A 15,190-nucleotide genomic window follows, 5' to 3' on the forward strand; every position below is an offset into this window, starting at 1 on the left:
AATTAAATAAATTTCACTATGGCCTCCTTAGTTAAAACTAAAAAAGCTGACTTAAAAAGGTAAAATAACATATACTTTTTATTTTTTTAAGAGGGAATGTATCCAGATTGTTTAGTGTACCTGGTCGAGTAATGGAATTTAAATTCCTATAAAAATGAATTTTGAGAATTCTTTTGACAGACTCTTGCTCGCCAAAACGGGAAAAAGAGAAAAGAAAGCGAGAGGTTTTCGCTGGCGTGGATCGCAATCGCCTTCTTCCTTCGTCTCCCCCCAAAACGCCCGGCACAACCGCACAAGCAAGCAAGCCCTGCAAGTCCTGAAATCGAACACTCCGGTACTTCCCCACACCGCGAAACCACTGCGGCTCCTATCCCCGCGCGCGCACCGCCATGCCCACCATCGCCTCGTGATCCCCAACCCACTGGCCGGCTAGCCGCTCGCCGACGTTCCTCGACATGGCGGCGTCGGAGCGGGAGGCCGCGCTCCTCACGCGCGTGGCAGCGAACCACCTATTCCTCGCGCAGTTCGAGCCCCTGCGCGCGGTGCTCCTCAGCCTTCGCCACCGCGCCGACCCGGGGCTCTCTGCGGACTTCCTCCGCGCGGTCGTCGCCGCGGGCGGCCGCGTCCCGGGCGTGCTCTGGTCCGCTCCCCCTGTCTGTCCGTCCCCGTCCCACCTCGCCTGGCTTGCCGCGCTCGAGCTCGCCGCCCTCCCCTCCACTCCCAATCCAGAGGCGCTTCGCCTCAAGGCAGAGTTCCTCGTCCTCCTCCAGCCCATCGCTGACGACCCCGCCATTGGCGCCGAGGCCAGCGAAATCCTCAGGAGGCTGCTGGATTTGGGGGTGACGAGGTTGAAGCGCGAGGTCGAAGGTGGAGGGGAGGCAGGTGCTGGTGCCGAGGAGGCCAACGTCTCCGAGAAGGATCTGAGAGGGCTGTGGGGAGTGTTCCTCGACAACGCCCTTGTGTTTGACGCATTGTGCATAGGCGTCTCGAGGCAGATCGCCTTGGACGGGGGTTTCGGCGTGGATGTGCTCCTATGGCTGCGGTGGAACGTGCAGCTTGCCCATCTGGATGCCGTGAAGACTCTTGTCGTGGAAGGTGATCTGGATGCTGCTGCTGGCCATCTTCGGTTTCTTTGCCTTGATCATGGACTGGAGGAGGATGAGTACAGGTAAGGGTTTAGTGGACTGCACATCTTTGTTTAGTACTATTTCATCATCTGATAGCCAGGGACATTAGCTAGAGCTGCAACCTGAGCCATTTAAACAAGTTGATCGTTTGTGGAATAGTAAGGCCAGTAGTAGCATTCAGTTACAGTCAGTGCCGTATAATTGAGTTGGCCAGGATTTAATGTAGCTTTACGGTCAATAGTAGCAGCATACATAAACTGCTAACGGCTAGCGCTTTGCAGAGCAGGATTATGTGATCAATTGTATGTTTTGAGATAGCACCATCATATTCAAGTTCCTGATTTCAGATCTAACATTTTCAATTGATTCCGGATTAACACATGCAAACAGTCAACTAATTCTTATATTATGCATATTGGTCTCAGTTTGGTTCTGGACCAATATGAATACATGCAATAATTACTGAAATTGATTCCTTACAGGGTTGTCATAGCAGAGCTTCTCAGAAAAGGATGGGCAAAAGCATCCAATTATGGTGGAACATGGTCTGAGTTGCAGGATAGAATAACTAAATTGTATGGAGCTGCTCTTCAATCTACTAGTCCCCAGCTCGTGCAACTCGTTCAGGTAATTACAAAATTCTCTGTTTCTTGCTGGCATTCTTCTTTCATTGAAGTGCTTAACTATGAACCTCTCAGCCTGTTCAATTTGTTTCCAGCTTTTCCTTTCCTGGTTGAGAACCTGCACCTTGTGTCAGAAAACCATGCTGTTCTCTCTTTTGTTATGGAAATTTGACTCAGCATTTTCATACAATATATACACAGAAACTTTAGTCCTTGAATGTCACATACCTGTATTTATTTGCATTTTAGACCAAAGATTTAGATGTAGATGGCCACAGTTTGAATTTATTCATTGAACATCACAGCACCTGACATAATTACAATGTTTACCTTCTGGATTACATTTTTTTGCATGCTTAATCTTGGATAGTGCTAATTCTTTGTATTGTTTCTAGCTCATTCTGGATAACATTCTTTCTGAAGAAATTGAAGATCATGATGTCTCTGATGCTAATGGGATGCCTCTTCCTTTCAAAAAATTTCTTGAAACATTGTTGTTGGAGAGGGATACTGACTCAGATGACAAGATCTTGTTGGACGCAGCTATAACATCCTGCAAGAAAGATCTGTACCATTATTGCCGATTGTCTGGAAAGCATATGCTTGAAGTAGTCTTGGAAACTGCTCTATCATCAATTAAGAGGGAGCAGCTTCTAGAGGCTGTTGATGTATGTCAATTTTCAAGGATAACCCTGTGTTTTTTCCCTGGTGGTATGAGCAAATTCCACTAGTTTGTTGACTCATTGATTTATCTTCTGGCAAGTGGCTTTCTGCAGGTTGTTTCGTTGTTCCCCCTTCTCCACCCACTTGTTGCTGTCTTGGGATGGGATATTTTGAAGGGTAAAACAGCTCTGCGGAGAAAGCTAATGCAGCTGTTCTGGACAAGCAAATCCCAAGGTCTACGACTACAGGAATATTCACATTACCGTAGCCCGACAGATGAGGTACCCCTTCTGTTGCTGAATTTTCTTCTTCGGTGGTAGTGTGCATAAAAAATATATGTGGACCGTGACAGTTTCTTTTGGCAGACATCCTGTGAGGAGTACTTGTGTGATCTTCTATGCTTCCATCTGGACCTTGCACGTTTTGTTTCAAGTGTTAATTCTGGCCGCCTGTGGAATTTGAGGAATTCATTGTTGTTTACCCAACAAGAGCAAGGTTCAGAAGTTAACAATGCAGAAATATTAGACCCTTTTGTCGAGAACTTGATACTTGAGCGGTTAGCTGTTCAGAGTCCCATGAGAGTGAGTCCTGGTCTCTCTCTCTTTCTCTCTCTCTCTCTCATCTAGCACGGTAGCAGTAGTGGGCAGAAAAATGCAGTGCAGGTCATGCATGTGTCCTCGTCTCAGGGGAACAAGTGGATCTCATACTTGTGCTCCACGTGTTTTGCACATGTTTGCATATATGACAATCACTACCATTGTGCTCAAAAGGAACCTTTCTCTTTCTAGCTGACGTCTTGATGTTCCTTCGAAATCACTTTCCTTCAATTTCATACAGGTGCTATTTGACGTAGTCCCAGGAATAAAATTTCAAGATGCGATTGAGCTTGTTGGTATGCAGCCACTTCCTTCAACGACTGCCGCTTGGAAGAGGTTCATAACCATCTCTGCTGTGACATTCTGTTTGCTACTAATGTTATATTCTCTCTATTTTTTGGTTTATTCTTTGATCCTATAATATCAATTATTATGATGCATATATATCTTCTATATTGTCTCCATGCTGAATAGTGAAGCTGCCTTTTGTCTTGCTAATGTTTTAAGACATGTTAGAAGATTTCATAATGTTAAGGTATAATAGTCAAGGGTATTAGTGTAATCTCCTAGTCTAGGTTTTACCTCTTTGTGTCACTCATGTACAATCATTCAATTCAGTCCCTAATATTTGTAACACATAATATATTACTATACAGGACAAAAGAAAAAAAGGATACTTTATGTATTCATAACTTATGCCGGACATCATGTTCTAATGCTTAGTTTGTTTCATGTTTACAGGATGCATGATATTGAACTGATGCACATGCGATATTCTCTTCAGTCAGTTGTGCTTGCTCTAGGAGAGATGGAAAAGTGTACAGGTGATGGGAATGATTGTTATTATCATAAAGCATTGTCATATCTCAGGGAGATGCAAAATTTTATGGAGGCTATCAAAAGTTCTCCAAGAAAGGTTGGCTCTTCTGTGATATGTTCTTATTCAGGTGCACTTTTTTTTAGCAAAGGCATTTTTTTGTTCCTCAAAGTAGCAAAATTGTGGAGCTATCAGTTCAATATACTATTAGGAGCAACCTAATACTTACTACTCCCTCCATCCCTAAACTGTTGTTCTCGCTTCCCGAGAAATAACTTTGACTAATTTTATATAAAAAATATTAATATTTATGGTACATAATTAATATCATTAGATAGATCATTGAATCTATTTTCATAATAAATTTATTTGGAGATACAAATGTTGCACGTATTTTCTACAAATCTAGTCAAACTTACGGCACGGAAACAAAAAAGTGAAAAACGACAGTTATTTAGGGATGGAGGGAGTATGTTTCTTTTTACAATGAGTGTATGCTTGTCAAGATTCAGATTTCATCATTTTTTTATTAATAACTAGTAATTGAATAATATGCCGACCTTGTGATACAGAATTTTTATCATAGAATGCGTACGTGAAAGAACTTCATGATTTATCTTCATATATGAACAATATGCTATATGAGGAATTGATAGTAAAATTTTAGTTTTAAAGACTGCCCATTCAAAACTGTGCCTTATATTTGGAAACCAACAAGATAGATTAGACTAAAATGAAAGCAAACTAGATATGTATTATTTATATAACTTAAAAAAAAACTAAACCTACCTAAGAGGAATTACGTGGCTTTATAGTAAGAAGACAATAGGCACCCATATTCGCCTTGGCGAGAACTTGAACCTAGGTAGTTTGGGGGTACAGCGAAACCCTCAACTAACTGAGCCAGGCTCATCTTCCTTCCCTACATAATTTAATATCCAGAAGATGATTCATGCTTTGTGTGATTTATCATTGATGTAAAGAGCTACCAAATTTAAGAACGTACACTTGTTTGGAAAAGGCAAATTATGAGATCTTAATATTCTCTGACCTTCATTGGCAGCTATGTTGTGAACGGATTGAGCTATTAATATTTATTAATTTATCAAGAGTAGCATAACTTTTATAACAACAACAACAACAACAACAACAACAAAGCCTTTAAGTCCCAAACAAGTTGGGGTAGGCTAGAGTTGAAACCCAGCTGAAGCAATCAAGGTTCAGGCACGTGAATAGCTGTTTTCCAAGCACTCCTATCTAAGGCTAAGTCTTTGGGTATATTCCATCCTTTCAAGTCTCCTTTTATTGCCTCTACCCAAGTTAACTTCGGTTTTCCTCTGCCTCTCTTCACGTTACTATCCTGACTTAGGATTCCACTACGCACTGGTGCCTCTGGAGGTCTCTGTTGGACATGTCCAAACCATCTCAACCGGTGTTGGACAAGCTTTTCTTCAATTGGTGCTACCCCTAATCGATCACATATATCATCGTTCCGAACTCGATCCCTTCTTGTATGACCGCAAATCCAACGCAACATATGCATTTCCGCGACACTTATCTGTTGAACATGTCGTCTTTTCGTAGGTCAACATTTTACACCATACAACATAGCAGGTCTAATCGTCGTCCCATAAAACTTGCCTTTTAGCTTCTGTGGTATCTTTTTGTCATATAGGACACCAGATGCTTGGCGCCACTTCATCTACCCTGCTTTGATTCTATGGCTAACATCTTCATCAATATCCCCGTCTCTCTGTAGCATTGATCCTAAATATCGAAATGTATCCTTTCTAGGCACTACTTGACCTTCCAAACTAATATCTTCCTCCTCCCGAGTAGTAGTGCCGAAGTCACATCTCATAAACTCAGTTTTAGTTCTACTGAGTAAAACCTTTGGACTCCAAAGTCTCCCGCCATAACTCCAGTTTCTGATTCACTCCTGTCCGGCTTTCATCAACTAGCACTACATCGTCCGCGAAAAGCATACGCCAAGGGATGTTCCCTTGTATGTCCCTTGTGACCTCATCCATCACTAAGGCAAACAGATAAGGGCTCAAAGCTGACCCTTGATGTAGTCCTATCCTAATCGGGAAGTCATCCGTGTCTCCATCACTTGTTCGAACACTAGTCACAACATTTTAAATTGTGCCTGATCATCTTGGTTTTACACAGCATAACTTTTACAATGTTTAAATCATCTTGGTTTTTTGTGCCGGATCATAAATATTAAAATATTAAATGGATTTTATTAATGTGAGATTAAACTTTTTGAAGCTTCTTTTTTGGTAGTGTTACAACTGATTTAAATTGTTAATGCAAGTTATTCCTGTATGATATCACATTCAATATTTTAAAATATTGTACAGATACAGATTCATCGGGGTTCCTTACTTCCTTATGCTATTAAGCTTCATTTTTCTATGTTACTTTGCAGATTTTCATGGTTAGCATTATATTATCCTTGATACACATGGATGACTGTGCCAAATTGTCTCAATCAGTTCCTTCTGAGTGCTATGTTACTCATGAATGCCATGATATTAATATCGAATCTGAGGGAAAGAACATGGTGGTATATTTTGTTGGGCTTTTACTTGATATACTTCGTCATAATCTCCAATTAAAAGGCTCTGATCAGGATCACCTTTCAAGTACTGGTCTGTCACCTGCTGGTAGACAAGCATTAGAATGGAGGCTCAAACATGCCAAACATTCCATTGAAGACTTGGATTGGCGTCTATCTGTTCTAAAACGTCTTCCACCTCTGTCTGAGCGGCAATGGAGTTGGAAGGAAGCATTAGTTCTTCTATGTGCTGCTCCTTCGAAGTTACTGAATCTGTGAGTTTTCTATGATGCAATTTGTTCTCCTGCTATATTCTGTTGTATTTACATTTTATGCTTTACCAAAGTTTCTAGTATTTCCCATGGGGAGGGGACTCTTCTCCCTCCTTTGTACTGTTCCTCTTTTCTCTCTTAATGAAATGATGCTCAACTCTCTTGTGTGTTCGAGAAAAAAAATGCTTTACCAAAGGATTGTCTTTTGATCTCATTGGTTGAAATTCTTTTGGGGCTACAAGTATCTACATGGTTTATCTTAAAACTTATAAGGTCAGTGAGTTCCACGGAGCTAGACATCACTGGCTGTTTTGTGGCCCTGCCTTGTCGTTTTTACCATTCCGAAATAGTTTCCTTTTTACGTACACATCAGTTGAAGTTCGTGTAATATTTGCAGAAATGTCATGGGAATGACTTCTCCCTGCACAGTTGACTGTCACTTATTTTCTCAGACATGTATAATCTCAGCTGAAACGCAATAACTTTTTGAACGTTATATGAAACACAAGAACTGTTATGCCTCATCTCCAATTTGACATGTTTGCTCATCTGTACCCTAAACAATGGGCTATTGTGCTCAATTCTGTGACTAGCTTACATTCCATTGGTCAATGCTACTGAGACCCTCTCAATGTAGCAAGAATAGTTCATATACTGATATGATTGAAGCATTATCCCATTGAAAAACAAACTGGATGAATATTATATTGATCTCCAGAATTTGTGAGTTTTCGTCTCGTTTTTTTGACATCATTAAATGTTTAATCCTTTAATATATCTTTACTTATCATGTAACTTACTCTTGTACAGTTGTAATTTTGTGAAATTTTATTAGTATTTTCTGAATCACGTTCTCTGTGTGTGTGTGTGCTTGTGTGCGCCCACACTCATATCGTGTGAGCATGCATGCTTCTGTGTGGCATATATCAGTATGTTATAGAACATGGTTGTTATGATATATACTTACTGTTCACCATTCAAATTATTGACAGATGCATGCAAAGGGAAAACTATGATATAGGAGAAGAAGCTGTACAACGATTTTCTTTACCTGCCGAGGATAAAGCTTCCCTTGAACTAGCTGAATGGGTAGCTGGCGCATATAAAAGAGCATTGGTATGCTTACTCATGCAGTCATGCCAAGTGCTTGATTTTTGTTTTCCTCGATGTACATCGCACGTAGAATTCTGCTGTTACTTATCAGCCTTGCTTGCTGGAAGTTTCTCTTTCAAACGGTCAGAGGTTAAGTATGGGGAAGATGACATATGCTACCTTGGTTTCAATCTAAAAAAGTGACATTTTGGACATCTACATAGTCTCCAGAATGCACACTGACCACTAATCTCTATCATAGTATGCTTAAAACCTACTAAGGGCCTTGGATACCATGTATTTTTGGGGTCCCCCCCTCCCCCTTCTCAAACACATAGGAGAGCTGCATATTCTTTATATTAAAGAGAGAAAACGGGAAGAGCCCCGTACATTCATGATTCATCCATCTTACCTCATCTAGGAGGTAAGAAGAGGTTGTAAGATTAAAATATAAGTTGACCACCTGCTTACATAACAGCCTGTTTCTTCTTAAGAATGACAAAACTAACCACTAGCTTGAATGCTTGATATTCATCTGTTCGATGCATGCCATGTTCAGTACTTCTTCATCCATCATGGCATGCAAATATTTCTTGTGGTGTTCATGCCATCATGGCATGTAAATCTTTCTTGTGGTATTCATGCATGCATCATGCTATACACACGTGTGCTGTAGATAATGCCTTAGTTCTCTTTTTTTACTGAGCTATACTATGGATATGTGGTGCTATGCTTTGGAAACTTGATCTGCAATAGTTAATATTAGATTAAAATGTATGAATTTCAATTTCCAGGTGCTCAGTTGATATTTCAAAAACAACTGTAGAAAAGTTGAATGTGATAAATTTATGGCAAACATATGTGAATTTGGTATCTAGGCCATATGCTTCTTAGTTTCTTAATGTTGTTGTCTATTTTTTTTCAGGTTGAAGATGCTGTGAATCGTGCCACAGATAATACGAATGCGGCACATGAATTGGATATTTTGTCATTACGCACACAGCTTGGTTCTTTAACTACAGTTAGGAGTTTACGCTTTTGTCTCCATTGAGTATTATTAATGATACCCATTCTTGATATTTGACCTGAAGAGTTTGTTTGAACTTTCAGATTCTGCTTTGTGTTGATGTTGCTGCAACTTCTGCTAAGTCAGGTGATATGTGCCGATTTCTTCTTGATGAGGTAAGCATTATCAGTTGTGCATTCTGTATCTCCATACTCTTGCATGCTTCATTAGTGCAGTATACTGCCTTGTCTCTTTCTTTTTGTCAAACAAGGTATTTGTAGTCTGTGGTACATGACCAAAAGGCCACTGATGCATGGTGTCTTATATACAACAACAACAACAACAACAAAGCCTTTAAGTCCCAAACAAGTTGGGGTAGGCTAGAGTTGAAACCCAACAGAAGCAATCAAGGTTCAGGCACGTGAATAGCTATCTTTCAAGCACTCCTATCTAAGGCTAAGTCTTTGGGTATATTCCATCCTTTCAAGTCTCCTTTTATTGCCTCTACCCAAGTCAACTTCGGTCTTCCTCTGCCTCTCTTCACGTTACTATCCTGACTTAGGATTCCACTACGCACCGGTGCATCTGGAGGTCTCCGTTGCACATGTCCAAACCATCTCAATCGGTGTTGGACAAGCTTTTCTTCAATTGGCGCTACCCCTAATCTCTCACGTATATCATCGTTCCGAACTCGATCCCTTCTTGTATGACCGCAAATCCAACGCAACATACGCATTTCCGCGACACTTAGCTGTTGAATATGTCGTCTTTTCGTAGGCCAACATTCTGCACCATACAACATAGCAGGTCTAATCGCCGTCGTATAAAACTTGCCTTTTAGCTTCTGTGGTACCCTTTTGTCACATAGGACACCAGACGCTTGCCGCCACTTCATCCACCCTGCTTTGATTCTATGGCTAACATCTTCATCAATATCCCCGTCCCTCTGTAGCATTGATCCTAAATATCGAAAGGTATCCTTCCTAGGCACTACTTGACCTTCCAAACTAACATCTTCCTCCTCCCGAGTAGTAGTGCCGAAGTCACATCTCATATACTTAGTTTTAGTTCTACTAAGTCTAAAACCTTTGGACTCCAAAGTCTCCCGCCATAACTCCAGTTTCTGATTCACTCCTGTCCGGCTTTCATCAACTAGCACTACATCGTCCGCGAAAAGCATACACCAAGGGATGTCCCCTTGTATGTCCCTTGTGACCTCATCCATCTCTAAAGCAAACAAATAAGGGCTCAAAGCTGACCCTTGATGTAGTCCTATCCTAATCGGGAAGTCATCCGTGTCTCCATCACTTGTTTGAACTCTAGTCACAACATTGCTGTACATGTCCTTAATGAGCCCGACGTACTTCGTTGGGACTTTATGTTTGTCCAAAGCCCATCACATAACATTCCTTGGTATTTTATCATAAGCCTTCTCCAAGTCAATAAAAACCATGTGTAGGTCCTTCTTCTTCTCCCTATACCGCTCCATAACTTGTCTTATTAAGAAAATGACTTCCATGGTTGACCTTCCGGGCATGAAACCAAATTGGTTCATAGAGACCCGCGTTATTGCTCTCAAGCGATACTCGATAACTCTCTCCCATAGCTTCATAGTATGGCTCATCAACTTAATTCCCCGGTAATTTGTACAACTTTGAATATCCCCTTTATTCTTGTAGATCGGTACCAATATACTTCTCCTCCACTCATCAGGCATCTTGTTCGATCGAAAAATATGGTTGAACAGCTTGGTTAACCATACTACAGCTATGTCCCCGAGGCATCTCCACACCTCGATTGGGATACCATCCGGTTCCATCACCTTACCTCCTTTCATCCTTTTCAACGCCTCTCTGACCTCAGATTCTTGGATTCTCCGCACAAAGCGCCTATTGGTGTCATCAAAAGAGTCATCCAACTGAAAGGTTGTGTCCATATTCTCACCATTGAACAATTTGTCAAAATACTCTTGCCATCGATGTCGGATCTCATCCTCCTTTATCAAGAGATGCTCCCTTTCATCCTTAATGCACTTAACTTGATTGAAGTCCCGTGTCTTTCTCTCACGAACCCTAGCCATCCTATAAATGTCCTTCTCTCCTTCCTTCGTACTTAAATGTTGGTAAAGATCCTCGTACGCTCTACCCTTTGCCACACTTACAGCTCGCTTTGCAGTCTTCTTTGCCACCTTATACTTCTCTATGTTGTCCACACTCCTGTCATGGTACAAGCGTCTATAGCATTCTTTCTTCTCCTTAATAGCCCTTTGGACTTCCTCGTTCCACCACCAAGTATCTTTAGCCTCGTGTCCCCTTCCTTTGGTTACTCCACACACCTCTGAGGCTACCTTCCGAATGTTGGTTGCCATCTTGTCCCACATATTGTTTATGTCGTCTTCTTCCTTCCAAGAGCCCTCTTTGATAGCCCTTTCCCTAAATACATCTGACGTCCCCCCTTTCAGTTTCCACCACTTTGTTCTTTCAATCTTAGCTTGTTTATCCCTACGGGCACGCACCTGAAAACGAAAATCTACCACCAAAAGCTTATGTTGAGAAACAACACACTCCCCTGGTATCACCTTGCAATCCAAGCATGCTCGTTTGTCCTTTCTTCTTGCGAGGACAAAGTCAATCTGGCTACAGTGTTGTCCGCTACTGAAGGTCACTAGATGAGATTCTCTCTTTCTAAAGAAAGTGTTGGCTATCATCAGGTCAAAAGCTACCGCGAAGTCCAGAACTTCCTCCCCCTCCTGATTCCTACTACCATACCCAAAACCTCCATGAACTGCCTCGAAACCTGCGCTTGTAGTACCTACATGCCCATTAAGATCTCCTCCTATAAAAAGCTTCTCACTACTAGGTATAGCTCTAACCAGGCCATCTAAGTCTTCCCAGAACTGTCTCTTAGCACTCTCGTCGAGGCCTACTTGGGGGGCATACGTACTAATTACGTTCAAGACCATATCACCCACGACAAGCTTGACTAAGATAATCCTATCTCCTTGCCTTCTCACTCCCACCACACCATTCTTGAGGCTCTTATCAATCAAAACTCCTACTCCATTTCTATTCGCGACTGTCCCTGTGTACCAAAGCTTGAAACCTGTATTGTCCACCTCCTTCGCCTTCTGACCCTTCCATTTAGTCTCTTGAACGCATAATATATTTACACGCCTCCTAGTCGCGGTATCAACTAATTCTCTTAACTTACCTGTAAGTGACCCTATATTCCAACTACCTAAACGGATCCTAGTTGGTTCGACTAGCTTCCTTACCCTTCGCACCCGTCGACTCTGATGCAAAGACCCTTGCTCATTTTTCACTACACCCGGGCGCCGATATAGCGCGCCACTAAGGAAGCGACGACCCGATCCTTGGTTACTTGACACCATGCCCAGATCACGACACGGCGCGTCACGGGGGTGACGACCCGGCCCTTGCCCATTTAACACCATACCCGGGTTCCGATATGGCGCGTCGCTAAGAGGGTTACGCCCCAACGATTTTCTTTCGGGTTTCATCTCCATTTAAGTGGCTAAGTTTTTACATTGGCTCGCCACGCCTAACACAACCCTCCTCCTTTACCAGGGCTTGGGACCTGCTATGCTAGGACACCAAAGGCGCCCCACCATAGGCGGAGTTGCATGGTGTCTTATATAAGTTTATAAAAAAATAGGAAAGCTATAAATTAGAGGTATATCCATATATGCTTGTTCAGTCATATACCCATATCTAAGTTTTGTTTTATTGGAAGATTGAACATATAGATGATTGAATGTGCCATTAAACAGGGATAATCACTCCCCTATCAGTTGTGCATTTGATTTTTTGATGATACCATCTACAGGATTATATTTAACACCTTACCTCATTGATACATGGTTTTGCAAGTCATAGTCCCTGTTTGGCATGGCTTCTCAGCCAGCTTTTGCTTAAAAACAAGTCAACCATATGCCGAACGGGTGGAGCCTATCCTGGCAGTGCTTCTCCAAAATTTGCTGGAGGTCGTTTTTTTCTGGCAGTGGAAATACCAGCTTCTCGCAGCTTTTCATCGCTCTCTACCAATATGCAGCGCCCCTCAGCCTGCCACACTGTCCTCCGCTGGTTGAGCTGCCTGCCGCGCCCGAGGTGCCCACCCCTGGTCGAGATTCCTCCACATGCCATGCCACCCTTAGCCCTCTGCCTGCTTCGCCATCCTCTGCTGGCCGAGATCCCCTCCACAAGCTGACCTCCATAGCAGTGGCGGAAGGAGCCAAGCAGCAGCGATAGCGAAAGGGTGGCATGGCACTGCGGCGGTGATGACTAAGGGTGGCATGGTGCTGTGGAGAAGATGACAGGGAGGTGTGACAGACGGAGGCAGCTCGGATTACAGTCACTGACATGTGGGTCCCACATGTCAGCATGAAAAAGCAGTAGAGAAGTCAAGAGTGCCAAACATCTGGCTTTTCATAATCAGCTTCTCCAACAAGCAGTTTCTGTGGGTAGCTGGCAAAAAGCTGGCTTGAAAATAATCTAAACTCGCCATGCTAAACAGGGGCCGAAATCCTACACAATGAAGTTGCCTGATTGTGAATGGTTTCAGCTGTTAGCAATGAAACCTACTGCGAGCGTTTTCTGCTGAAGGGCATTCTAACTATCAATTTGAATTGAATATATCCTTTGATTTATTGGATATTGCTTAAACTTGATCCCATGTTTGTTTTCTTTTTTAGTTTGGTGCTTGAATTCCTTTTGCACAATTTTGCCCTTTGTCAGTGATCCCAATTGGGGTGTTGTACAATATGGTCAATTTCAGTTATATGGCTTCATTGCTTTTGGCACGATATACATAAGTTGACATTATTTTTCCTCATACAGGCAACAAGCTTGTTATCTGAAATATTTCCAGGAAGCTCCCCAAAAGTAGGACCAACTTACTGGGATCAGATCCAAGAACTTGCTACCATATCAGTGATAAAGCGCGTCCTTCAGCGTCTGCATGACATCTTGGATCTGGTAAGCTTTTATTTTGTAAGTAACAAACTAGACATCTGTAAACCGTGCTTGGATCATTTTGCTTGACTTCTTCCCCTTGTTTAGTTTTTCTCTGTTGCGCCTCTGGAAAAAGTAGTAACTGATGTTATTTGCCATTTTGTCACCCAACCATATATTAAGGGCCTCTGACTTCTTTACATGGTTATTAGTAGCATAATCCCATGATAGTTTCTATATAAGCAGATAATTAATTATTGTCGGTGTTTTGAGTTACCACCGACGAGTAAATTTCTAGTATTACGCGTCTGGCTCGGATGGTGTTCTTAGAGGACATGAGGTTTATACTGGTTCAGGCAGAAAGTCCCTATGTCCAGTTCGTCGCTGCTGCTCGTGTTACTAGCACTGAAAGTTTGTAGTAGGGGTTCCAAACGAGCGAGAGAGGGAAAGGATCCTAAGTCTCTGGTGAAAGGAGTGAGTGGGTGCTGAGAGCTCGATCGCTGCTTGGCTGTGCGTTCGTGTCGTGCTCTTGTGCGGATCTGTATCGGATCTTGATGGGTCGATCGGTTCGGGATCCCCTTCATGGGGTGCCCTGCTTTCCCTTTTATAGGCCAAGGGAAAGCGCGCGTCATAGCGGAGGAAAAGGAGAAGAACAAGAGAGAGGAAGGCATCCAGGATCGCCGGGTCCTTCTCCTTCATGCGGGTCCCGCCGACCCTGTAGATGTCAACAGGGACGGCTCCACGTCGCGGTCCTATCCATCACTGGCGCCATGCGCAGGCGTTATCCGCCGGTCATGGCGCTCCACTCCGTCCTGGCGGACGTTGTGGTGAACTGACGCGCCTGGCAGTGTTCGTACGAGGGTTAGGCAGAACAGCACCGGTACGCCCGACGCTGTTCTTAATGTAAATCCTCAGGTATGGTCCGTCGTGGCCGTGGGTTACATCGGGGGTGCCGATTTCTTCCTTTGTGTCAGAGTTTTGACCCAGGCCCATACGCTTGGACCTGGAGTGGTCGGCGGCGGTATGGGTCCCCGTCGGGCGAGACGGAGCCCGTGCACCTAGGGGTCGGTTGGAGCTGTAGGCGCGCTCTTGACTGCTCGGTTGAATCAATGTTGATGACCATTAGCTCCTCCTCTTCGGGTACCCTAGTATTGGTCCTCGACAATTATGTTTGTGTCTTTGATTCCTATCTTTCAGCATCCAATACATTAAACCACCATGCACTTTTAAATACCGAGATACCTTTTGTTCTCATCTAGGAAGCTCTTCCATCTCTTCAAGTGTTTTTTACCGAGATGAGCATCTCTTCGTCAACGGAATCTAGCAGAGTTGGACAAAAGCAACGTCCTCTTGGGCTTCTGCACCAAATGATTGATGACGCCTTCAAAGGAAAGCGACAGTTTTTGAGTGGTAATGTCTCAGTTGATACATCTGAATGTTAAATCAGTTTGCTGTGATGTT

The 15,190-nt window shown here is 42.9% G+C and overlaps 1 protein-coding gene across 2 annotated transcripts in view; it reads left to right on the plus strand.

The window, feature by feature from the left end:
* The first annotated feature begins 247 nt into the window (after positions 1–247).
* The window catches only part of LOC136456203 (uncharacterized), a 30,942-nt gene continuing 15,999 nt past the window's right edge, over positions 248–15,190 (plus strand). The window contains exons 1-13 of one of the 2 annotated variants that reach the window (XM_066455988.1): positions 248–1,168; positions 1,610–1,754; positions 2,146–2,418; positions 2,527–2,694; positions 2,779–2,994; positions 3,251–3,345; positions 3,751–3,925; positions 6,261–6,664; positions 7,654–7,777; positions 8,679–8,774; positions 8,864–8,935; positions 13,616–13,753; positions 14,989–15,139. In XM_066455988.1, coding sequence (XP_066312085.1) covers positions 456–1,168; positions 1,610–1,754; positions 2,146–2,418; positions 2,527–2,694; positions 2,779–2,994; positions 3,251–3,345; positions 3,751–3,925; positions 6,261–6,664; positions 7,654–7,777; positions 8,679–8,774; positions 8,864–8,935; positions 13,616–13,753; positions 14,989–15,139 — 2,770 coding nt within the window. In that variant the 5' untranslated portion in view covers positions 248–455. Of the gene's footprint in view, positions 1,169–1,609; positions 1,755–2,145; positions 2,419–2,513; positions 2,695–2,778; positions 2,995–3,250; positions 3,346–3,750; positions 3,926–6,260; positions 6,665–7,653; positions 7,778–8,678; positions 8,775–8,863; positions 8,936–13,615; positions 13,754–14,988; positions 15,140–15,190 lie in introns of those variants that run through there. The other variant, XM_066455989.1, reaches the window with a different exon arrangement.

Source organism: Miscanthus floridulus, chromosome 6, assembly GCF_019320115.1.
Source record: "Miscanthus floridulus cultivar M001 chromosome 6, ASM1932011v1, whole genome shotgun sequence".
NCBI classification, from domain to species: Eukaryota; Viridiplantae; Streptophyta; class Magnoliopsida; order Poales; family Poaceae; genus Miscanthus; species Miscanthus floridulus.